Source organism: Taeniopygia guttata, chromosome 1A (assembly GCF_048771995.1).
Source record: "Taeniopygia guttata chromosome 1A, bTaeGut7.mat, whole genome shotgun sequence".
NCBI classification, from domain to species: Eukaryota; Metazoa; Chordata; class Aves; order Passeriformes; family Estrildidae; genus Taeniopygia; species Taeniopygia guttata.
In genome coordinates, this window is record NC_133025.1 from 45,313,509 (window position 1) to 45,340,900 (window position 27,392).

The 27,392-nt window shown below is 35.7% G+C and overlaps 1 protein-coding gene across 16 annotated transcripts in view; it reads right to left on the reverse strand.

The window, feature by feature from the left end:
* Positions 1–27,392, reverse strand: part of ANKS1B (ankyrin repeat and sterile alpha motif domain containing 1B) — a 404,826-nt gene that overhangs the window by 178,808 nt on the left and 198,626 nt on the right. For 13 of the 16 annotated variants that reach the window (XM_030262159.4, XM_072923255.1, XM_072923243.1 and 10 more), the window contains one exon: positions 9,095–9,201. In XM_030262159.4, coding sequence (XP_030118019.4) covers positions 9,095–9,201 — 107 coding nt within the window. Of the gene's footprint in view, positions 1–9,094; positions 9,593–27,392 lie in introns of those variants that run through there. The other 3 variants (XM_032746260.3, XM_072923250.1, XM_072923249.1) reach the window with 2 other exon arrangements.

The window sequence follows — 27,392 nt, forward strand, 5'->3', positions numbered from 1 at the left end:
CTTGCATGGCAATTCTGGTATATCATTCTAAAACAGCTTTTAAAAGATAGCTGTAGTTTTACTAACAAAATTAAGCTTGTCTCCCTTGTTGAAATTTTAGTGGCTTTCGACAGAAAATAATTTCTCATCAAAATGATGCAGGGCACAATGTGTTGTACAGTACATCTGTTTCTTTACTGGTTCCCTTTAAATAGTTCAGCTCCCAACTGCTGAGTTACTTCATTTAGCTTTATTCTCTTTCCATTACATCCCATTGCAGCATTCTGTATACTTCCCCATTTTCCCTCCACCAGAGTCAGTGCTAATGACAGTAATTTTCTGTTGCCAGTAACACCACCATACATTTCCCCCTCGATTTACGTAAAGGTCGTATGGTGAATGGTTGAAGGCAAACAGCCCAGGAGGTTGGAAATCTATCCTGAGGAAGAACCCTGTGATCTGACATACATATTAGCACTACATTTATATTTTAGTTGTACTCTAATGATTTATTCATTCTCCAGAAACTCTCAAAAATTACTGCTAAAGGATTTGGTATTCTCACTTCAGTTTCTTAGAACTCTTCATCAAACACCACCTAACCTAGATGATTCAGATATTCTAATTAACCAAGTACTCTTTCTGTTTGCAATATGATTATTCTCACTCTTTCTCTTCCTCCAATTTCTCAGTGGTCTTCATTAACACTGTACTTGACTAATTGTTATATTTTGGTCTTAATGCAAAACTAAAATGAATTTTATCTGATTCCAGCAGTGGTTGTAGCTTTTTAAATAGTCCTTTTAGCTATAGCATATTGATAAAAATTTCTCTGAATGCATCATACTCACAGAGTTAATGACATTGCATTTTCTCTCTTCTTTCTTTTTTCCTTTTTGTATTTTGATTATTTATCCGCTCTTTCACAATGCATTCTTTCTTTATCTTATATTGTTTCTATTTTATGATCAGCATTTATACTTGTTCATATAACTACCTGAGCTTTTCCTACCTTATCCAGTCTTCCTTCAAAAAGGATAACATGCCCAAGAATCATGTTTATTTCCAGCTAACTCTTTGTAGTCATTAATCTTTGCCTGAAAACTCCTTCTGAATCCCACCATGCCATTATTTGTAATCAAGCCATCTGTACTGCTCTGTCCTTTAACTTAGTCAGGGAAGCCTGTCATTGTTTGAAATTTATCTACTGTTCCAGATTCAATTTAATTGCTTCTTGTTGGACAATGTTGCTCTAAACCAGCAATACACAACTGTATACTATGTTGCTTTGAGAATTTCTTTCATTCTGTTTTTTTTTTTTTAATTTAATTTTATTAAAAAGCATTCCTGTATGGAATAACTACGAATCAGCTGTAACTTCTTATTACATACAGGATATTAGTTTTAAAACTGTAAATAGAATTAAAACCTGATTGACCTGTGAATCTTCAGCTTTCTTCCCTGAAGCAAAAAACCTCTTAGATTTTCTGCCTTTCTTAATCTTTAAATTTTCTGTTACTTTAAACAAGGCCTATATTTTGTCAAGTTTTCCACAACTTTCATCAGTTATCAAGAACATCATCATACACATCACTCTATACACAAACATTTCTAATTCTTGAAGATTTACTGTTGTTCCTTTTGGTCAACACAATCAGCTGGAAGGTTTTGGTTTCAAACACACAACAAGAATGTTTTACTAGCAATACACCTGTTATTTTATGAGTTACTAAAACATCATGCTTCATTCTGGTTATTGGAGTCTTCATCCACTTTATCAAACTAGCTTCCAGATGAAATACCTCTGACTAGTTTATCATAAAACTGCATTTAGGGCCAATAGCCAATTCCTCACATATGTAGTCTCAAAATACAGCTCATCAGTGTTTGTACATCAAAATGAGGCCACCCTCTGCACTAGGCAGGCTTTTAACTTAAACACACTGTTTAACATTGACATTTAACATATTGTTAGAACAGATGGGACTAATTCCAGTCCTCGAGTGTCGTATTCACAAATATATACCATGAAATAGTGTAACTGTTAGTGGTGACAGTACATGTGATGGCTTTCAGCATCTGGATTTGGCCCTCTGTTCCTAGGAAGGGTATGACTGAGCCCAATACAAGGCTGTGTACCTTGGATAAGCTCTTTCTTCTAAGATTGAGCTTAGAAAAATAGCAAGTACACACCAAGTGTCACTAACCTGAATGGCAGAGGTGAGTGCAAAGACATTCCACTCAAGATCCTGGCACCTGGATTGTTGACCAGGAGTGGGGCCCAAAGTCCTGTCTCTCTGCCTGGTATGTACAACCTTGTGTGGAACAATATTTAATTGAAGATGGCCAAATATTCCAGAACCACCAGAGAAACCCTCACCTAAAGGTTAACTTAGCAGAACGTGGCATACAGGCAGAGTGACCAATTCCTAATTATACCTTCAAGACACAATTGCTGAGACAGGTTTAGATGAAAACATACTCCCTCTGACTCTAAGGGATCCACCATACCCAGGCTATCTTAATGAAGTCAACAGTCTGTTTGGAGATGTGCTCCTTATGAATCAATCATTCAAGTGAAATACACAAAACCTTCATCTCCTTGTTTAACAATCATTACTGCCAAAACTTTCCTAAAGTCCTTTATCTAGTGCAGGATCAGTCCCCAGCCTGCAGTGCTGTGTTTTTCACACACACCCATTACATATATAGATATAAAAACATGAAGCAGATTCCTCTAAACTCCCTTCCCACTGGGAAATGAGCACTACCTCTCCCATAGCTGCATGCACTCACACAGGATGATGCTGACTTGCCAGAGACCTCAAGAGAGAACGACAGTGCAAGCTATTTACGCATGCAATACTGGGTAGCACTTTAATAAGCCCTTGTGTCTATTGACTAGATTGAGGAATACCATGACAGAAGCATTAACAGGAGCATGTGGAATGGGATTATTTGTTAGACTTGCTGCTGTTGCAGGATGACAGGCACAATCTTCAACTCTGGCACCCACCTGAGCTCTAATTTGCAGTTTCTATAGTAAGAATTCCTACTAGGATGAAAAAGATCTTGAAGCCTCAGGGCTAGATTTTCTGAGGGAGAAGAAAAAGCTCTAATAAAAATAATTTGTGTTTTGTTTTCAGTGAACTCTGTATGGATTCTAGCCCAAACTGAACCATCATAAATTTTGTGTCTACATTATAGCTTAAGGAGATCTAGTACAAAACCATCAATAGAGCTTAGACAGTGGTTCAGCTGATCAGATGAATCTACTCTAATTTATACTCAAATAACTACCCTAACAGTTATTCAGCCACCCAGCTAAATTGCATTCTGTGCTCCATTGGCTTTAATGTCTGATTAGGTGCTTCACTTAGTCGCCCACAGAAATGAATTTAGAGTCATCTGAGGTGCTGCAAATGTACACTGCCTGAAATCTGATTGAAACTCCAGACAGGTATTGCTATTTCAAAAATCCTGTACCATAAAGTCCAAGCCTACACAGATGTCCCAGACATCTTGATTTCAATATGCAGGCAAGCAAACTGAGTCCTAAACATCCACTGATGTGTAAATAGACATGTAATTGTCTATATCTGAACTTTAAATCTGCCTCATTCTCTTCAAGCTAAGGGAAGAGGTGGCCTGCTTGAGGACCTACAGGTGCAAAGGTTACTGGGGTGAAGGAGAGGAAGACTCAGAAGACACCAGAATGACAGAATCACTTTAGTCATGAAAAAAAAAAAACAAAAAAAACCAAGGCTACATTGATACTGAGAGGAATTCCACATTTTTAGTGTTAAGTTCTGTAGGTCTGCCATGAAACTAAAAGCAAGTCCTGGGTATGAGAGTGAGGCCCTGATAAGGGGACTGAAACTTGTGGTTCCAGGAATATATTCTAAGATTTTATTAGATGTATAGTAAATATTAAACCACAGCTTACTCCAGCATCAGTGGGACTCTGCTAAAAGTATGGCTTGCTGTGCATCACCAGCTTATCAACAGCCAATTTTAAGGTTGCCTTAAACAGTTCTTAATTTCTGGGTAAACTACACATACACAACATCCTCCAAATCTTCTTAGGGTCCAGATGATGCATGAGTATCCCACTGAGATCCAGCAGTAACCATTATGTGCCTGGAGATCTGATAGCCTGGATGCTGCAGAGGTTGACTTGCTTGTTAGGAGTTGGCTTCTGGAAGTCACCAAAGTCACTACAGACTAAGAACCCTTGTCTAATACTGACCTCTTTTTCATCACCAGCCACATGGTCAATTTAAGAAAGGCGTTGGCAGACTGACAGACCCTATTTTAGCTTTCATTTAATGACTAAATCATCAATCTGTGCCCTAGACATTTTTGGTGAAAAGATCTGGTGGTCTCCACAAATGGAGGACTTGGACCTAATGTACATAGAGATTTTCTTTTAGGTGCATTTCACTCTAAGGAAATAAAGTTGCTTCTGTCCTCTATACTTGATATAGAGTTTAAGACCCTCAAAAGAGATTAAAGGCAAGAAGAACTACTGTGTATTCCAGAGGAGCAATTCCCAGGAATGACACCTGAGAGAAGAGAGTCTTCAGATAAAGTTCAGCTAATCAACCTCCAGAACTAGTAAAAAAATGAAAGAAAAGAAACAAAGAAAGAAAGAGACAGAGAGGAAGGGAAAAAGAAAAGCCAAAAACTTAACTCAAAACTACATCCAAAGCAGTCAGCTAAGGGGAATTGGGAAGGTAGACCATGTCTAGCAGTGAGAAAGCTGGTATATACTTTTGCAGGTAAGTTCACAGGATAAATACAAATACATAGAATTATTAGAACGTAAAGAAATGCATATGCAAATAAGTGGAAAGTCAAGACATCTATGTTCAGTTTCTAGACATGTCACAAACTGTGTAATTTAAGATTCATTTCAGCTGCCAAAGCATCAGGACTCTACAGCTGTCTGAGAAGCTTGATGTTACCCCACCTGAACTTGATAATCATGAAGGGTCTGGTTGTCCCTTGTCCTCAGCAACATCTGTCAGCCTTGCCTAGTTCTCCTGGATTCCCTATGGTATTTCAATTGGTACTAGACACCTACATTTAAGGAACTGACTTGATCTGTTAAACATTATGTCAGTAGGCATTTAGGGAATTAGTGCTTCTTGTATCAAATGTATAACAGTTTTAAATCTCACCCTGTGACTCTATGTCTCAGTTTCCCAACAGTAGAAAAAAAAGAATTTAAAAAAAAACAAAACCACTTATGCAGTACTTAGACCATTAGGCAATGCAAGCAACATAAGTACCCAGAGTGGTAGAGATGCATGTCTTTTAAAAGCAGCAATGAAAGCCCAGAGTGTAATGCAAATATTAACTGTTGATAGTGAACAGTATTTTAGAATGCCAAGGACATAATAAAATACTTCATATTTTTCTGTTAACTCACTTTTATTGCTGGTCCCTGTTTCTGTCATAGTGTGTTTTATCAATTTTTTCAAGAGATTTTTTTTTTCATCAAACTGCATTAATAAGCAATAAAACTTTTGAATATCTTAAATTATTATGACAACCTACAAATAGATAGTCCTTATATACAGTCCTTAATCAGAACTAGTTCCCACTGGGCAGTGATTTGATTGAGCTGCTTTTATCTCCGTGAATGCAGAATGGAGCCTTTGATGAAGTTGTAGAAAACTGCATGAGAGCTTTTAGTGACCTCGCACATTTATATATTTACATCTGTTTCTCTGCAAGTCAACTTGGTTTTTTTTTCCTCAGCATATTAAATGATGTAGGCCTGCAAGTCTGCATAAAATTACAGCTTGTCCCAGGGATATCCATTGCTCCTATGCATCAAAAAAATGCATAAGTTTTGTTATTGTTTACATCTAATTCATATACTGTGATTTATGACTGATTTAATTGTTTTCTTGCACTATGGAATTGGTTTATCTGCAAAATAGCCTTCACATTAAGAAACTACAATATCATCTGCATCTTCAAATATAGAGTATCTGCACAAAGTCACTACAAATTTCTACATCTGAAAGACACAACATCCTATTACACAACAAATTATCGAAGTTAATGATGATTGCGTATCCATACATATTCAAGCACATGTGAACCATAACTTGGGACTGAATGTGCCTGGGGCCTACTAAATATTATGAAGTGTCATTCCTGTACGACCCTAACAGTGGGTAGGAGTTGCACTTTCTATGTGCGTAAACATGCTGTAAGTAGAATTAAAGTATTTCATGAAAAAAACATGAATTTTTTTAATACTATGTTTCTATGCATTTTTAAAACATATATATTCATAAAGTACTGAAAAATATTTCTACTGCAAAGTTAATAGAAATCCAGCTGTTTCTTCATATAAAGTCCATGCACTTCAGGTAAGATAAACATCCTTGTAATTCTAACCACAGTCTAGTGAATAACTTTCCTAATGCCCAAGGGAGACAAAACACAAGGAGTTAATTTCCATGATCTAATGAATTATTAGCCATGAAATTTTTTTATCAGAAAATCACCTTTTTATTAAAATGCTAATTTAATTAATAAAATGTTGCTGTTGAGAATAGTATATATGGGATATATTTGTTCTCAGATGTACGTTATTTCATGGACATTAATTTTAACATTGTGATAGCCTCCCTTCTGTTCTGAACAGCTAGTAAGACCTGTACTACTAAATCATACTTAATAGGAGTGTGATGGTTGTTGCTTAGGCAACAGAAAGAATAAATGCAGGTCAGACTGTGCTTCCAGAAAAAACAAAAGCAGGAATATAGTAGAGAATGAATAAGAAATACATCTTAACTGATTTTTACTGCATTGAACTATTAGATTTCTTCAATGTAAGGCAGCTGAAACATTTAAGTTAATAAGATTTTAAATTTTAGTTTAATATGTAAACCACTGTAATAAAGGTAAAGATGTTCTGTCATATTAAGGAAGAATACAACATACTAAGTTTGGAATAATCTGAATTTTTCTCTTAGCATAGCAGGTGTTTCTCCTCTCATTTTCCTATATACTTTCTAAGTTTAATTTTCCCTTTATTATTTAGCTGTGATGAAAAAGAGCTTTTAAAACACACACTTAAATTTTTCAAGAGAGGCTTTTCTTACATAATGCTGATGTATTCAAAGGAGTGCTATAAAAAGGAATCAGTGGTTTATTTCCAATAAAATACAGGAAATATTCTATTTCTGGTACAGAAAAAAATTGAAATATGCAAAAGCATGATGAACGGTGAAATCAATAAATTGGAAATTATAAAACTACTGAAATTATATATTTTTTTTATTACTACACAATTTCAGAGCTCTTTTATTATTAAATTTAGGAGTCTAATATTCCATTCAATGCATGCTACCTCAGCTAATATTAAGAGTAATTATGTATTTAATCAGTAATAGATCAGAAAAGGCTTAAAATTACCAGAAAACACTGGCTAACAGAGAAGTATGCAAGCAAAACTTAATCTGCTCGATACATTAGAAGTTTGACTTGCATATTGCATAACAAAATGTTGTATGTAATTTGTATGTTTACATAAGTACAGTAATAAGAGATGCAGGAAAGTCATATAAATTCCCTGAGACCATGGTTCAGGCCCCTCCAGAGCCAGGGTATGACTGAAAAGCTCTCCAGGTCAGTTATTTGACTTCTCTGGTGCTTGTAATCTACCTGTGGTAGGTGCACCCCTCTGCATTTGTTAAGCCACCTACAGCCTCTTGCGAACAGTTTCCTTTTGTAACCTCTTTAAGACTAAATGATCACCTACTTATGTAACTAATGATACAACATATATAAGAATATGTGGTTACATTTTGGGAAACTGCAGCATGATACGCTTTTTTTTTTTCTTCTTCCCTCTATTGCTGGGCTGACAGCATAGCTTTGTTTTAAAGAATATTTAGAGGTACAAATTACAGTGATTTTTACTGATCTAAGCAAATGGTCACATGGTAGCCATATAAAAACAGGAAGAAATGTCTACACTATTGTAATGTGGAAATGGCAGAGATATGTCTCTCAATTTTTTGATCAGTAGTCCAAAGGCATATAATGATGTTGGCAAAATAATACAAAGAGAAGGACACAACTCATGTGATGATTTTACAGTTATAATATTCATGCCATTTCACTTCCGTTTCTTATATGGCAGAATATAAGTTATGAAAAGTTAGAATTGTTCCAAGATATACATGGATACTTAAAATACATTTTAAAGATATTTTTAAATATTTTTTAAGACCTAATACTTTTTAAGAAATATAGTCGGGGTTTTTGGAAGAGGCTCAAGTAGGAGGAATACTGAAGCAGGTAGAAAAGTGATTATATAACAGCTTTACAAGTAAGCTTCTCTCTTTAGTGTCAATATTCATTTCAATGGAAAGTTTGTGCATGACAGGTCTGTTACTTCACACCACATGGTGATAATGTAAATCCTGACATAACTAAAATTTCATTTCTTTCAAACATTCCTGATAAATGCCTAGAATTAAAACATAAAAATGGAACAATTATAGGAATGCATTACTTTTTCTCTCAGGGCATAAGTTTCAACAAGTGAATCTCTCAGCCTGATTATCTAAGATGCAAAAATATTTAACTGAGACATCCAGAATTACCTGCAGAGAGACTACACTTCATTAAATAATTTTTTGCTGTTAAAATACCTCTCAAAGCAAGGATGGCATTGCATGTTCTTTAATTATCATTACAAGTTAATGATGAAATAAAAGTAACAATGTGATGCACTGCAGAAATGGGTGTTTGCAGCTTTTTTGTATTATGAGAATCCTGCAATGGATTAAAAGAGCTGTGCAGTTTTCCTCTTTAATCGGAGGATTGATAAGGGAGAGAAAGAAAATTAATAGTCAATTTTTATTCTACCGAATTTCAGGCTAGACTCTTTTCTAATGTGTACAATCTGGAAGTTTATAGAAAGGCAGTTCATATATTAATTCAGCTACACATAGGAAAGTGAAACACTAAACAGATCTTAGTGCAATGCAGAATAGCTCTAAGGTCTTTATGAGCACATACGAGACAGACAAAAAAGGCAGCTACAGTGTATATACACAGCTATGCACGGAAGATTTCTTACCATGAATTGCACATTGTCAAATCCATTAGCCAGCAAGTGGTTTTCATATTGAGGTAGCCCAATATTTTCCAACCATTGTCCCACTGTCTGGACAGGGCATCGGGGTCCTGTAGGAGGGTGAAGAGGGAGGCGTTTAAGCAACGAATAACCATCCACTGGATAATAGCGGTAGTCCTGGGCTGAGAGGTGGCATTGCCACATCGTGTTCCTGGAAAAGTTGGTATCAAACGAGCCCGCCAGCTTGACAGATTAATGGTTTCAGCAAACAGAAAAGTCAGAAGTAAAACATAGTTTTCAGGGCAGTATATAACGTAAGATCTGATCACAGCTCTACATTTCTTGGTTATTAATCTTTACTACAGACCAGTACGTCATACAGTAGAGGAAAAAAAAAAAAAGGCATATCAAGCTGTCAGCTAAGCTGTTCTCCGTTATATGTGATTGTTGGAATACTCCACAATGAGCAATGCACTGCCAGCAGCAAGAATTCTTTTTATCAAGTACTCCTACACTCATCAGTATGCAGCTCCATGCTTCTTGCTCCCCCTCGCTCGCTCCCCTTCATTACCCAGCCTAGGCTACACCTCGCATTTTCAATAATAGCCATCAGATAAGGCAGATTTTTTTTTTGTCTGCAAGCTGTAAGCCTGCTGCTGCTGCTTCCTCCTACACACCCATCCAAGCGTCAATCTTGAATGATGAGAGCAGTCAAAACAAATGCAGAAAATAGCAAGATTCAAAAGCAACCTAGAGCACTTAAATCTGAATAGAATCTTCATACCAGCTACGCTTTACATATCTATTTGTTGTAGATTTTTACATTTCACAAGACATTAAGAAACACAGTACTTAAAGCACAGCCCATGGCATGGTTTACTATGCTTTCCCCTTTCCCCTTTTAATGTAAGGTAGGTAGTGGTCTGCATCTCTGCTTATATAATAGCAAAATCCTTTAATGAATCAATAATGAATATATTTCACAGTTTCTCTCGTGTAATACAGCAGAAGACATGAAAGGCACAACAATTTTAGTCAAAGTAATTAGATTATCTGCATGATTTCTTCAACTGTAAAATATAAGACACAAGAAAACCTTCATGCCAACATATAATAATTCAAATTGAAAAGGTCACCATTTCAAATGAATAATTAAAATAATAAAATTGTAACTTTATATCCTTTCTTACAAAAATGTGAATGACAGCAAGTAGACATAAGATTTTCATGATTTCTAAAGAGGATTTAAATTTTATCAACTACAACGGAAAAAAAAGATTATAAATTTTAAATGAGCGGAAAATTCATTTTCTGCATAAGAAACCAAATACCTCATGATGTATTTTCTCTCTACATTTCATCTTTGAGACAGTTTCTCTCGAGATGGAAATATTTTATTCCTTTGTTCTGAAAGGAAGGTTTACTAAACTTTTGTTTTTCATAACCATATGAAAGAACTTAGCAAAAAAAAAGGCAGGAAATAGGTATATTCAGGGTACAATTCTAGAAGGAATCCTGTCAGTGGTGCTTCATTTATTGAGCAAATTAATTACTTTTTGTTTTTCTTATCCACTGTGAATCTTGAGCAATGACCATCTCAAAGGAGGAATGTAATTCCAGGCATGAAGAAATTATAGATGTTTGTCAAGGGGATAAGTACTATGGTAGATAATTATTTCATTGAAAACCAAGCCTATAGTCTGACCAACACATTATAATACGATGTCTCTTCCAGTGCCACACAGAAGGTCCCTGAGCAGTCGCAAAACAGATTCTAAATATATAGAATTAACAATATTTTAAGGGTTTCAACTCCAACCTGACTAGTCCTTGGAATAAAAGTGGATGACCTTGCACTTTGATATTGCTGCCTGGATTTGTGAAACATCTCATGCAAACTGAAGCCCATAATAATTTTGTAGAATAATTTTAGTTGAGCATAGAATATTTTTCATGAAGTTGGAAAGTTGCTTAAGGTCTCTTATAAGATCTTCTGTTATTCCAGGTATTATTACTGACTTGATAAATTTACTACACAAAATGTGAAAGGCTCATTATGTCTTTAAAAAGAATACTGAACACTCACCAGGCACTGGTAAATCTGCAGTTGCTGAAGAAACTTTTAGGAGTTTTTTCATTGCTAAATGTACTTCAAATAAATGAATGGATGACTAATTTCTTCTCAGAGAAAGCAGGTATGTCAAACTGATAGGAAATCTAGGTCTGATGGAGATAGAAATGCACTTGTTCACACAGGTCTGCAAATCATATTCCTATTTTGAAAAGTTTTCCCTACTCTGAATGAATATCTTTGTATTATATAGACAGATCATAATCCCTTCAGGATAGTGCCCAGGCATGAGGAAGGGCAGGCTATGCTGATCTGAGATATAGGGGACTTTCTCTGAGTAGGCAAATTCAAAAGGCTGGGCAAGATCTTCAGAGGGAAAATTGAGAACAAAGTTATCTTAAATAATATGAGAATTCTATCCTTTTTGATTTTTTCTTAGTTGAGTGAGAATTAATAAACTTATTTTAAAAGGATTCCTAATTCTGTCTTCCCCTTTCCCCTGTAAGCAGAAAAATTGGTATCAGAAAGAGACCTAGTGAACATAAATGTCTCTGCATTGTGTTTCCCAACACCAAAAATTTGCTGCCCACAAAAAGGCATGCACAATAATCGATATACTAGCTTCATGGTCGAACTGCTTCTTCCTTACCTTACTATAAACAGCATAGAAGTTATGCTGCCAGTGATGAGTGCTTGGCTCAATGCCTAGCAACACTGTAGGCAAAATTCTGTTGCCGAGTGGCTCCCCAGACACATTTCCTCATATAGCTGTTGGTACTGTGTCTAACTGTCTCCGTGGCTCCAGCCCTGGACGATTATAGCACTGCTGGTCCCACTGTGCACTCTCTCCAGCTCTGTCCTTTGCCAGTGTAACTACACGTCTGAACCCATCAACACAACATAAGGTTGCTCAGCGAGGGGAAAGAAAGTGAGGAGAAACAGTCAGCTTGCTGCCTAGTCCTCACCCCGACTATTGTTTGATTGCTAAAATATCCTGTTATCTACAAGGCTCTTCCTCCCTCCTGCTTTCACCAAGGGTTATAGCAAGGCAAAGGCAGGCACAGAACAGAGCCAGGACTGTTTGGATTAGGGAACTTGCAGCTCTTTAAGATCTCTAGATCTTTAGCCAGTTCAGGTGTTTTACCTCAGGGTAATGGGAACCTGCGGCAGATGCTCCTGCTTTGGGACTAAAAGGCTATCTCTTGATTTTTTTAAGTTTAGACTCAGTGCCAGCCCCACCAGTGTGCTGCTGCAGGCAGTGCCTACACTTTGCCTATGCCTAAAGCTGGTGCAGACATTGAAAACGTCCTGTAGGTTCTATGAGATGGTCTCACCTCACCTCAACACACTACTGTGCTTTCCTGTGATTTCAAACAACATAAATTCCATTATAATCCTTCTGTGATACCACAATCAAAAAAGATGCACCCATTCCTACACGGGAAAACTGACACTTAAGTCTCTTGCAGAGATAGCAGCACTTGGCTCTTCTTCTCCAAGGCAACAGAAGAAGCACACTGAGGTGATGTCTGCAAGAAAGATGCCATCTGGTACGCTATACAATAATTTCTACAAGACATCTTGTTCCCAATGGGATTCAGAATATGTTTATTGTGGAGTTTGAAATGGACTGAATCAGTGATATCAGAGGGCAGGCATATGATTTCAATATGTTCTAAGGCAGATCTGCTTGAAATGCTAAATAATTTAAGGGCCTCTCAATTTTATTTTTTCTACACTTAACAATATGAATTTTTCTTGATTTTTCTTTGGTTTTCGACTGAGAAGAAGAAACTGCACTGATTTCTTGTAGAGGAGGTGTTCTCCCAGTCATTATGAACAGACTATTTTAAACAATTCTTTTTTGATACATAAATACTTGTTAAACATTGCTAAACACTTCTGGTGCTAAGGAACCAAAAAGTGGAGGATTTTAGTAGTGACTAGTAGTGACCAAAAAATTTCCGAGTAGAAAATACGAAAGAATGAATAATTTAGGTAAGCTGGCAGGTAAATTTAGCAAAGCTGGAGAAGAAACTGATGCTAGGGTAAGTATTGAAAACTTCTCTTTTTTTTTTTTTTTTTTTTAATTAAAGCTTTCAACCTTGTATAAAGCTAAATGGAATATAATTTTTCACTTAATATTTATGATTTCAGGCGGATAAAAAAGTCACCTGTCTACATTGTGATGGAACTTGTGTGACAGCAGTTAGCATGGCAGGGTGTTCTAGTGAATAAACTAACCTAATGCATGTATCCTGGAGAAGAGATAAGGATAGCTAGGAACAGGATTTTGTATGAGAAAAACTACACCTAACATCCAGCAGACTACTATAATGAAAGTTTATTATTAACTTAGTTTATCCTAGGTTCCAAGAAAGGTATGCAAGAATCTGGCTTATCTCATGCATTTCAGTTATATTATAAGGCAGCTCCAAAGGTTCAGAGATTTTAAATGGTCTTTTTCATAAAACTCTGAAAAAAAAATGGATGCCTTGCATAAAATCTATAACTTCTGTCAGCAGCCTGGCTCTTTGGATGATGATGGAACTGTGGATGGTAATATTTGGTGATGCTGAATATCTCTCTGAAAGTGCTTTTTGAGATATTTTTCATGGTATATATAGAAACAAAACAAAATCAACAGGGACAGCTTGAATTTAACTAACACTATCTAGCATCTATGATCTAAAGGTTACATTCCATTGCTTATGTGTGGCTCAGAACTCACAAAAATAGCTCTCAGATCACAGCTAATCAAGCTAATGGAAAAACCCTCAGTTGCTAGGAAAAATCATCCTTACAGTTCTTTTCTGATTTTTATACCAATATTGATTATAATTCTACATTACCATTGTGTAGGCACTGTATCTTTAATAACTATAACCTCAAAGTCAACAAGGAAAATTCATTTTACTTGACAGATGATTTGTCAACAGTGACCTGTACTTTGTGAAACTCACTGGCCCTTCTACAAGTTTGTATTTCTCACTGTTGATGTATTATTTACCCAGGAAGAGCTCAGTCAAAGCACTCCACCGTATCATGAAACATACATTTATCACAGACACTTCAAAGTTAGAATATTCTTCATGTTCAGTTGATTGCTTTGACAACTTTAATTTAGCCTCCTTCAGAACGCATGCTGTTCAGTCAATGAGGAGGAGATCTTATTGGAAAATTAAAATACCTGTTTTCTAGAGCACAGCCACTGGACTAGGACTAATTTCTATTCAAAAATGTCATTACCATAATGCAGAGAAATATCTATCTATCTGTCTGTCTGTCTATCTATCTATCTATCTATCTATCTATCTAGCTATCTATCTGATCTATCTATCTATCTATCTATCTATCTATCTATCTATCTATCTATCTATCTATCTATCTATCTATCTATCCTCTATTGTATTTGGTAAGATATATTACCATGCAGCAAGACTGCTTGAGATACAGTTAGTCTTTTCAGATTTTGATTTTCTATTTTAATAAATAAATTTGGGGTATAATTATTTTCTAAAGACATTGAGATAATCAAATATATACATTATATAGCATTGCAACACACACAACTTCAGTCAGATGTATATCCTTGGCTTACAGAACAGAAACACAAGATGCAGCCTACTGAAGCACAAGGAATTAGTTAAGAACAGATGGATGCTTTACTGCAAGATCACAGGATCAATTGCATTGGATCAGAACACAGCTTCATCTAGCTCATCTAGCTTCATCATTCATCAGCTTCAATCACAGTGGCTACTATTTGATGACTACAGAAGAGCATAAGATTAAGATGGACATCCCACAATTCTTTCCTAGCATTTTCCCAGTTTCCAGCAATTTGCAGCTAAATGCCTTCCTGAAAGAGAAAGTGTCCTTGTGCTTAATTGTCCTTTATGTATTTTTCTGGCAATTTGGTGGTGATGAAATATGGCCTAAGAAAGAGTCATCCTTATTCTGACTTCAATGGAAATTAATATTTTCTGAAAAAAGGAGTTACTGTCTCAGAGCAATTTCTGTCCTTGTCTTGGGAAGTTTTACAGGATAATAGTAACACTACACTCACCACCTATGAGTAATCATTTTCACTGCTTTCGTCTAGTAAGGAAAAAAAAACGTTGAAAATTTACATGACACCATGACCAATCAAAATATTTTACTTAATTCAGTAAAAATTTTAGACTACTGTTAAAAACTAGTACACTGAGTGTATATATATATATATATATATATATATATAATGTGTACTACATAGTCTTGCTAAAAATACTAAGGAAGCTCAACCCTTTATCCTATAATTCCTGGCACCATAAACCCAAATTTATGCAATTTCAAATTTGAGCAAGTCTTTTTACAGCTCTGTGCTAAGCAACACTGGACTAGCAAACAAGCAGAACTAGGTAACACAGAATGGGTAACAAAGAACTATTTGAAGAAAGTGCTCAAAAAAAGCTATCTGCACAGAGACATCTCAAGAAGTTAAATACAGCTGTTAAATAAACTATAGCCTTGATTTCATAGATTTGGTAACTGCGCAAGGTCCTGTGAAGAGCTGTGGAAATAAGAAGCATGTACTGGCACATATTTTTGGAATTCTGAACCATGAAATTATACATGATGGAAGACTAAAGATTTATCCTGAGGTTATTTTATAAATCAGGTTCAACCTGAGACAGTGTGGCACTTTTTTTTCTGGTTGCTTTTGCCTAGCTGGGTTCAGGGGCTTCCTTGCCCCCAGTGCACCAGATTTCAGAGTGAACTTCTCCTTTGAACAGCTGATCAGGTAAATTCCCTTTTCTCCTTTCTACTATTTCTAACTTCATTTTATAATTCAGTTTCTATGCTCCCTGTTTATCTCACTTCTTGTTCTTGTAAATTACGGTCATTTCTTCCTTCATCATCCTTCAGCTTCAGCTACTACAATTTATTATTTTATTTCACATCAGTGTTTTTCCTTTTCTAATCTTTATTTCCAACTTCCCCTTTTAAATCTTTTTAAACAGGCAAAAAAAAAAAAAAATTTCATTTAAAAATGAAAAAACTTATCTGAGACTAAACAGCCCCAAGAATTTATTTCAAGTTAAGACTAGGTTGGATTTGGTATTTCAGGTAATACTAACTTAACTTCAGTGGTCAGTGGAGTGTGTCACCAGCACCTGGCTCTGCCCACCGGGGCAGACACCTCCTTGCTTTTTAGGGAACAACTGTCCATCTCTGCTTCCTGACAAAAAGTTAGGTTCTCAACAGGAACTTGCCTTATTACACACAAACTCTATAACTACCTTCTGCAATATTTATCCCCTGCTAACACAGGCTCTGCAGCACCACAAGAAAACTGCAGCATCTTTCAATGAATAATAAAGACATTACTTGAGTGGGTGGCATGCTGGCACAGCTCTGGCAACTCACTGGACTGTTTGCATATGGATGAGCTTATATAAACCCAGTTCATCCTGTCTGTGAGCTCCCTCATGCCAACGGCTCTAGTCTCACTCTCCCACCTCTGAGGCCTAGGGTCTTGTTTCAAGAATCTGTGCTGACACTTACAACACTGCAAATACCTCTCATGGCATTGTTCTCAATCCTGCATGGCTTTTTGTTTTAGAAATTGGAATGATACAAATCCAACTCTTCAGGTAAGTTTCACAAAAGGTACTCCAGGAATGATTCTTTACCTAGTTCGTTTGTCAAGGCTAAAGGATCTCAGCTTGAGCTCAAGTGGTCCTGCAGGTACAAGTTAGCTGAAAATGCACTCATCAGAATAGTTCCACCAATATTTTAAAAAGATTATTGCAGGTTAATGATTATTTCCTATAATACAAAGCAGATCAAAACTTGAGGTGGTTCAGCAAGCAAATCCAACACCTACATGTAGTCTCACATTCTGGTTTAGAGCTGTTTAGCCACACTTCTTGCTACTAGTTTCAAAATTTTCAAGTACATGGATTTTCTTCTTGCATAAATCTGCGAAGAATGGCTGGGCTCTATATAAATGCCATATTGATACACAAATAGAGGGATTTGTGTACTGACAAAATAATAAATTCTTTAGAATTCTGCTCCATGAAACACTGTGAATAGCCTAGAAGAAAACAAAAGTAGAACAAAGTAACTGAGATAGGCCATCATACTCCGTAAATAGAAAATCAAACAGCAGTTTTTAAGAAAATAAATATTTATCTAAACTCAAACATGAACTGTAAGTATTTACTGTCGATGAAAAATAGCTACACTTTAGAAGTAGCTTCCAGAACAACTTTAGACTAAATGCTATTTTTAGCATTTAATTCATAGTATCAATCAATAATTTAACCTCAGCCATTTTCAGAATTGTAATAATGCAATAACCTAAACTAAAGAGCAGTAATGGATAAAAGTAGAAAAACAGTTTTGTAGAATTCCTGGTATCATGAGTTACATTGTAGGGCTGGTGAGTAGTATATCACAAATAATTTTTGAGGGACGTGAAGACATTCCAATGCAGTACCTTCCTGAATACAGGGAAATGGAACACAAAAATACTGATCCTAGCATTATAATAATGAACTCAGGTTAACAGTCTGGGTTAGAAAGTAAATGAATTCACTTTAATAAGTTCAATATTCTGAATTACATCATTTTCTGTAGGTGGAATGAAAACTAGAAACAATTTGGTGTGTTGTAAATTCTATAATAAGCCAAAGATTTTCAACTAGCATGTGATGTTCTTGTGATTTCTCTAAATGTGATTACTAGAAATATTAATCCAAAGATTCATATCTATTTAAATCCAAGGACTACTAGAAGAAAATATGAGTGAATCAGCTGAACTTTCAAGAAACCAGTATTAATACAGTTTTAGTAGACTTAGATCCCTATATTATTTATGAAAGATAAACTTCATCATAGATTCACTTGCCACAACATCTCCAACCCTAACATATTTTTGAGAGTAACACTCCTAGCATTTCATACAAAACACCACCAGAGATAATGAAGAAAATTTTAGAGATTTGCCATTCACAATTACATATGAAAATAACAAACTGATTATTAAAGTCAAATTTGTAAAACCTATTTTAGAAGTTAGGAATATTCTGCTGCTTTTAAAGTATTTTCTGACCACAGGCTGCGAAAGCCTCATTTTTCATCAGATATTTTTAATTCCATTGATGTGTTGATTCCTATTCTGCATCTGTTTTTTTCAACCTGGTATTGAATTTGATGCTGCTTTAGAAATAAACACTGTTCAATTTGATCAAACAAATTGAATAAAATATTAACTTACATGTGTGTAAGTGGATAGATAGTTGCAAGGTTCAGATTAAACAGCAAGAAAAAAGCTGAACCTAAACATGTGATTTCTAAAACTTTCAAGTAATATGATAATTCTTTACACATCATTTATCATGGCTTGAAAAAAACTCAAAACTCTTAACCTCTGGAATGACAGGAGGATGATTATTAGAGCATTATAGAATGAGGGCATCATTGGCTTGTCACTTTTTAGGCACACCAACAAGCACTCTGGCATATCTTTGTGAAATCCAGCCAAACTTTTTTTTGTGGAAACTCCCCCCATACCATTGTGGTTCAGTGGAGAAAGAGGCAAGACCTCAGTCTTACTTGAAATAACTTTTAAATTTTTTTTTTTTTTTCAACTTCTTTAATCCATGATCTTCTTTCCTTTTATCTCTTATCTAGATGGGCAAAGCTTAGACATATCTTCAACCCCATGGTGGAAAAAGATACATTCTATACAGCTCAGTGACTCCAGGGACTGGTCTGACAGAGGAGAGAACTGACCAGGAAGAGCAGAGCGCAGCATTAACATCATCCTCAGAAATATTTTTAAATCCACTTAAGTGTTACAAACCCATTTACTACCAATAGAACCCAGGAGGTAATGTGAGCAATACTACTTTTTAAGCAACTTTCACAACCAACTAATTTGAGATCTAACATGGTTTGTTTTTATCAGTGCAATTTAGTAAGGCTAGGGCCATAGGCAGGTATATCCAAACTTTTAAAGTGAGAATAACTTTTATTCACTTAACTTTTGATTTTCTGTAGAGAAACATAGACAGGTTTTCTAAGCACTTTCCCCAAACATGCTTAAATATCATACTACTGAACTCTCCATTTTGCTATTATTTGTCAGTATTTCTAGTATTTCTGAGCTTCATGCCCTTGGAAGTCACAGAAAATCTGATTTTCTGAGTTTTGCATTCTATGTATTCATACCATTCTGCACTCTATCTCAAAACAAACAGTAGAATTGTATATAATATAGCTCTAAATCATGACATATTAACATACATATCTTCTTTCTAATTCAATATCTCTCACTTCTTCTATAAGGAAATTATATAATTTGAGAATATTTTAAAAATACTGGAACAAGGCTTTAATAACAGTGGTAAGCACACAATTTGAATTTCCATAGATTTGAATAGCATTCAAACTACACATAAATTGTTCATATCTGTGGTAACAAAAACTTATTTTTTAACCATATTTAACAACAGAATGGATGGATCAGCTATTAGTTTAAGAAGAAAAAAAAAAGAAGAGATGGTAGAGATTCAGTATGCATTACTCCTCTTTCTGAGAATAAGTATTTCTAGAAAATAAAAATAAACCCTTTAGATCCAACAAAATTTTCCAAAGAAGGATACATTGTTTGTATTCTGTGAGGGGAAAAAAAAAGGTTCTGTTACTCAGAAATAATGGCACAGCAGACCAGCCTGCTGATGGTTTTAATTTTTATATTTTTAAAAGGAGAAAATTTCAGTATTGAAATAGGGCTTTAATTTCCTATGCTGTTTCAACAGCACGTTACATCTGATGTGGGAAAATACCGCTGAAAAGTCTCACCATATTAAGTCAGTCAAAATTACATGTCAATCCTCCAGATAAAAGAGAGTTTGTAGAAGACTCCTCTGCTCAAGCAGTTCTGTTGCAGACCAGGTCTGACAGCCAGTAGTAGACTACACCAAAATTGACAAGAATTAAGCTATACATTTACTCTCTGATGGATGTCAATATTTATGACATTATAGTTCCTTTTTCCTAAGTTTCTTTGTTTTGCTATTAATATTCTGTATTCCTTCTAGAAGACATATGACAGAAATCATTTATCCAAGCCTAACAATGAACACAAAAAGCATGGACTGATAAAAAAGGTAAATGTTGATTGGCACTTACAGAGAAAGCAGAAATATAAGAAGAAAATGTATCAGAGGTAAAGACCACTTTGGTAAATATGGTCTAACAGCTTACATTTTTACTTTATTTTCTGCTAAGCCTGAGTCTTCCATTGTAGTAAGCTGTTTCAAAAAATATTGGTGTATGAAGAATATAGAGTTGAATATTACATTTAAGACACTACAAGGTAAAATTGCTAATATAATAGGAATACTTGAGTATAAAAAAATAAAAGAAATGCCTGCAGCTTTTGCATCCAACTCCCATTGCATTTGTTATGAAACATAGCTAAAAGCTCTACAATTATCTTTCAGTTTGCCCAGTTTCTGTAAGGTTTGTTTTGGGATTCAATGAATCATTAAAACAGATACATTTTTATCTCTTGTTTAGGTTTTTATGAGGTAGAAGTAAAAAAAAAATATTACCCCAATTATATGTGATAACTTCTGTAGAATTTATATGATCTTTAGGTAAGTTCAGTGACATGCAATACATTAGGACTATCATGTTCTCAGTAAATAAATGCTAAAAATATTTCTTCCTAATATTTTATAGCTATTTGCTTTCTGTTCTCCACTATTTTATAATCTAGATGATTGCATACACTTAAATTGCAATTGAAATAATTTGAAATTAAGATATTATTAACAGAAATAGAAAGATTGATATGAATAATGCAGGGGCACAAATGCATATGTGAAAACACCAGAAGACGCGGTGCATCAAAGAGTTAAAGGCATGGTCTGTGTTGATAATCAAGGACACTGCTGGCAGTGGTAAAACACTAGGGAATATGTTCCTGTCAAGAGGAGTGTGCTCTGATAAAACAACAGCTCAGACAATTTATCAGCAGAACACCCTGCACTACAGCAACAACATTATGGCACATTGCATGTGTTACTAGTCTTTTTGTTATTCTGAAAGGATGGCCTACAATATCTAAGAAAAATAAGTAAAAACAATGAGTGCCACTGAAGAAAATTTTGGCTCAAAAGGACCATACCACAGCAAAGGTTGATTCCTAAAGGTCGATGAAAAAAAGTTTTGCTTGTCCTAATCAAAAGGAATCCAACAGATACATTAAGAATGCAACAGTCAGCCTACCCAAACACACAGAAGTGACCATGGACAAGCAACTTGGTCACGCACACATGCACACGTCCTTGCTTTTGGGTACTGAGTGTGACGGGCTCCATACGAGAGTGGGACTGACCAAAATCCATCTTACCTAAAAGAAAAGTCACTTCTGCCTTCCATAACATCACATATTGACTTGGGTTATTCAAATTCCCCCCAGCTGTTCTGCCATTGCAAATTAAAATTCCACATTCACATTCCAGTTGTTGATAGAATACAAGGAAGGGCAGAACCAAACACAAATGTGTGTCTGTTTCCTAATGTGCAGTCCTATAATTGTTGCTAAAGAGTTCAAAGACCCGCAGCTTAGTAATTTCAGACTGCATGTGCGTTTCCTATTGAGGAAGCATCAAACAGCGCTGTGAGCAGACACCAGCTGCTGGAGCTGCCTCGTCTCCTCAGCTACAGAGTCAGGTTCCTTCTGTCTTTTACTTTTTTGCCATCTATGCTACCACAGGTATTCTGGTCTTTTTGCACAGCATACCAGCTTCTAAGGGAAGCCGGGAGAGAAGATGTTATCCTTATTTTTTATTTGCTATCCTTATTTTATTGTCTGGTTGTTGTGGTTGGCTATTGCAAAAGTATGTGTTCCAAACTGTAAGCTTAAGAGGTATCCTTCATTTTATTAAATTCTATTAAGTCCACTTTATCAAAGATCTTACTTTAACCAAATGGAGATTTTAAAAGGAGAAGGTAAATGCTGCAAAACAGGGTCTAAATTACAAAAAAAATATATAGTTTTAAGTCTATAATGTACCACTGTGAAATCTGCCTTATGCCAACATGCCTACACATACCCAATTAAAATTCTGCCTTAAGTACTTACATTTTATCTGTTTTCAGCTGTTGGAGGAGGGAGGATATTAACAGCTTTGGAGGAAAACCACTTTGCCAAAACTGCAACCATATGGTAACAAACAAAAAAGGGTCAGTCTAACAAGGCTTCATTTGTTAAAAGAAAGTCTGACTTTTCAGTTAATATATTAGCTTTTATAGGCAGAACCACACTAGAGATGATGAAGGCTTCATGTCTGAGCAGTGGCAGTGGAATAGGAAGACAGAGAGGAAACCAAGCATGAAGGAAACTTCAGGCAGTCAAGGGTTTTGCCCAGTTTCAATTGTCTTACAGCTGTACAGGGTGCAACATGAAACCTTGTTCTTCCCTGTCAGCTTTTCTGGATGTGGCTCCACCTGATTCCATTTTTTCCTAAGCAGGTGAAGTTACATCTACTTTATTTTCCCCATCTTTATGCTCAAAGTAATTTCCTTCACAAATCTGGAAAGTAAAATTCCTTAACATTTTCCCGATACTTCCAAGGAGAAATCATCAGTAATAGCCTTTTTTTGTATGAGTAGAGAATGTAAATAAACAAAAAAATTACTTCTGCATGATGGCTGTCTACAACTTTTATCCTGAAATGGAAGATTTGAGAAAGAACACTACAAAATGTATTTTAATTCACCGCTCTGTGATTTACTGTTAGTCCCTGGCATTAAGTTTGGAGTACATGACACTGAAACACAAACATACAGTGGGCACATCAAGAACCAATAAGGTCTTGTTTGTACAAAAAACATGACATAAAGTGGAATTGTAGGTTTATTCTGAATACAGTACAGTGCAGTGGAGTCCTGCTTTCAAATGAGATACAGCTAGTGCAGTCAACTCAGGCATAGCCTTCAGTGTTCCAGAGTCCTTCTAGTTTCAAAGCAGCCCTAAAAGATCCAACTCATGAGTCTCTCTGAAGCTGCACACATGAGGATACATACTGCTAAAGTAAATATTCTGCAAGATTTGCTAGCTTCCTTGAATGTCTATTTTTTTCATGTGGTGTGATTCTGGTTCATATACCTCTTCCAGTAAAAAGCAGCATTAATCTTTGAAAGGCAAGAACTCAGGCTGCGTCACTGAGCAAGGTTTGTAGCTTTGATATTGATATTAAGGCATAGATACTGCAAGTGGTGCTAGGATTATCTCCAAGCACAGGAAAAGGCACTGCTCTCACAAAAGAGCAACACAAAACCCTTCAAAAGACAATTTTCCTAAATGCAATAAGAATTTTGTTTATTTCAGCTGTAAGAAAAAGGCTTGACAGTATATTTCAAACTAAAATTTTAGATCAAGAAAATTAAGATAATTCAGTAAACTCTACCCTTTCTGCCTCTAGGTGGAACAATGAGAGCACTCAAGGATAGGCACATTCTCCTCAAAGGCACCAGTGCCATTTTGAATGCTTCAGACATTTAGACATGATGACCAATAACAAAAAGGTGCACGCTTATCTAACTCAGCATTAATGGCTCAGATGTGCTCAATGCAGGTGACCAAAAATATCCTGACTTGTATACACACAGCAACTGTTTAGTGCATTTATGAACAGCATCCAAAATAGAATTTATGATCAGTAGAAATATAAAACCGTAAATCACCCTCCATGTGCTAGAACATATTTCACAGAAGTGACTCTCTCAAAAAAAACTAAAATGATTGTTGACTATTTTGATGTGGAACGACTTTCAACAATTATTTTCTTACTCATTATTTTAACTGCTCTGATTTGACACAATTCTAGCTTTAATCACGATGATGATATGATATCCATTACCCATTTTAGTTTGGGGTTTTTTTTGAAGCAGATTATTTTTTGATTATTGCCTTCCAAGTGATTTGCAAATATAAGTAAACCCTGAGTCACACACCTGCCTACAGCTACTAAGCTCCAACTAACACAGGTGTAGTTGTGTATATCTTGAAAGACTTGTTGGAAAAAAATTGTTTATAATTAGACAAAGAAAATATGAAAGGTTAGTGTTTCTTCTTTTTACTTTACTTTGTAAATAGGCTCCTTCTAAATCATCACGGTAGTCAAAGAATCATTACAAAATAGACTCAAAGGGGTTTGAACCAGTGATGTATTCTATTATGACTCAAGCTAAGGTCAGTTATATCCCAACTGTTATTTCTTTCTTATTCTGGCAACTATTCAAAAGTCTTGCAGATGCTGCTGGATGTAACCAAAGTTATAACCTTCCTAATAATAATCTATTTAGATGCTACACTAGAACTCCTTTTTTTGAATCTCTCCTTTTACTGCTCCTCTAATTGCTTCTTAAGACATTTCTCTGGAGATTTAAGAGAAGTCTTTCCAGACACCACCAGCAGAAAAATATAGGCCAAAGTTCTGGCAAGTCCATTCAAGAATTTCATCACAAGATGTCATCACTGTCTAATTTTAAATATAGCTATTTAATTATGAGCATATGACATATTTCCACTCAAATATTTTTCACTGAGAAAGATATACTATGTACTACAGAAAGCTCTTTATGTTCATGATAGAGTATTTGTGCTTGAATTTTACACATTTTTGTTTTCATTAGCAGTTCATGGAAACACTGAAGTATAATATGAAGTACAGGACTAAGCAAACACCAAAGTGAAGGATCCCACAGGAAGCTACATTTACTCTTCGGTGTTACCAGGAATTCTGCTACTTGCTAGAAAGTTATTAGACAAGTGAAGTTGCCATAATACAGTGCTCAATAGTCTAGATGCTTGCAGTTCCACAGTAGAAGTTTCTTTGACTTACACACTCAGAACATCAAAAATATTATTTTTAAGCTTTACTGGATAAGCTTTTTCCACATATATTCAAGTAAAAGCTAAAATCCCTCATCATTACACATAAATTGATGAAGTATCACAAAATTATATTATCTGATACCATACTACTTAATTTTTATTCCTAAGCATGGGTCAGATCTTTACCTTTGGTTGTGCTATGTTTAAGGAGAAGCCTGCTAGCAGTGAGAAGAATTACTTATTTCCTCCTAGATAACCTATTACTTGGTTATTACTTAGACAATAAAAAATAATACATTTGAAGTCTAACATGTTTGATGCATGCAATGCATTTGATTCAATAATAGTTCCCATTGCTTTGCTGCCTAAATTGTGTTTGATTGAATCTGGAAATGGCCAAAAGAAATGAAAAGTGGAAGATGCACATGTGAAGCTGCATATATTCAGGTCTATAGTAGAAAAACATATTTATTGGAAACTGCATGTAAAGCAAAACTGATAAAATTTAAGGAAAGATAGCTGTATTTTGACTGATCATAGCTTGATGTCTTAATTAAGAGCAAAATCAAGTTATCATCTTAAACTAGCTAAAGAACATTAAGGAGTTGACAGGAAAGAAAAAAAATGTTGGTGTTCCAAAAGCTGCACACTGAATAGAAAGTAAGTAAGGACTCAATGCCCACTCTGGGAAAAGAAGCAAAGAGTAGGTCTGCTATCTGCAAGGGTAGAAACACTAAATGCCATATATGCTGTATTTCCATGTCAAGAAAAATAAGGTATGCAGTAGAAGTGCAAAATAGCTGATGACAAGAGTTGTGAGGTATTTTCTGATCTTAAAAATGTAGAAAATGAAAAGCAGCGGTCAATCATGGGAGCAAAGAGAGTAGTATGTACGCATCACTAAAATATGGAAATTTTCAAACATATTCTATTGTTGCTATTGTCTCCATTTCATGGCTTTTACTTGCTCTGTAATTTCTTACCCTACACCTGATTTTGCCTTTGGTGCCTGTGTGCTGCTGCGGGAAGCTGACCCTGGCTGCATGACAGGTGCCCAGCATGCCAGTGCCCCTCACTGCCCTGAGCAAGACAGGGCATGGGACAGAACAGGACAGGAAAAAAACCCCTTGGGTCAAGATAAAGGCAGTCTAATACAGCAAAAGAAAAGGTCTATGCAAAACCAAAGGAAAACAAAATATTTATTCTCTACTTCCTATTGCTGGTGATGTCCAGCCTCCCTCTCCTTTTTCTTAGCTTTTATTGCTGAACAGGCTTGTATGGTATGGAGTATTCCTTTGCAGATTGAGCCAGCTGTCCTGGGTACGTCCCCTCCCAAGGTCTTGCCCTCCCTCTCCCCCCTGGCAAGGGGGGAATGTAGGAGAGGCAGCCTTGTTGCTGACGAGCACCAGAGTGTTTGACAGGTGAACACCTTTCTAGCTACTCCTGCAAAGAACTGTGAAGGCTGCTGTGGGGAAGATAACTCCATCTCCAGCAGACCCAGTACAACTACCATGATAAAATACAAGACACAGAAAATCCTGAATTATTTATAATATCTTCAGAAATTATTCACTACCTCCTAACGTGGAGTTTATCTGTGAACAGTTTTTTCCAACACTGCAAGTTGCAGAAAGAACAGACTGCCAGAACAACATGCCTAGCACTTCTCATGATATTGCCCCTTACTCCTTTTAGAAAAAAATAAGCTGAGTCTGCTTGTTTTATCTGCAATTATATTTGTATTCAAATCAGTTATTTTCTCTTTATCCTAGATTCCCTTTTCACTGCAAGCTACTGTTAAAATAACTGTGTCAATTATATTTAATTGATAAGACACAGTTTCATTATGTATAGATGTAATGCTCCATGAAATGGACAGTTGTTCAAATGTATCCTACTCCAAATTTTAAGCAATAAGGTACATAACATCCTGCCCTATAAATATACGCAATGTAATTTTTAGCAGGGATGTACCAGTACAGCTGAGTAACACAGCTTTGCCTCAGGACTAAATTATTCAGACATGCGAGTCAGTTTTCTCTCCATGAGTTGGGGAGAAGACATAATAAAATGCTTTAAAAATTCTTATCAGCACAGTTGCACAGGTTTATGCTGACAGACCCAACAGGCTAAGCATGACTTAGTAGCAGAGGTTTTCAAATTTTTCCATCATTGCTAACACCAGTCACTGTATGTCAGCAACATTTTCAGCCCTGTGCCAAATATTTCTTCGAAGCAGCATTATATAACAACATACTTTAAAAAGTGTCAGCAGTTAATGTATTATATATACTCAGAGTTCCATCATTCCAAACAAAACC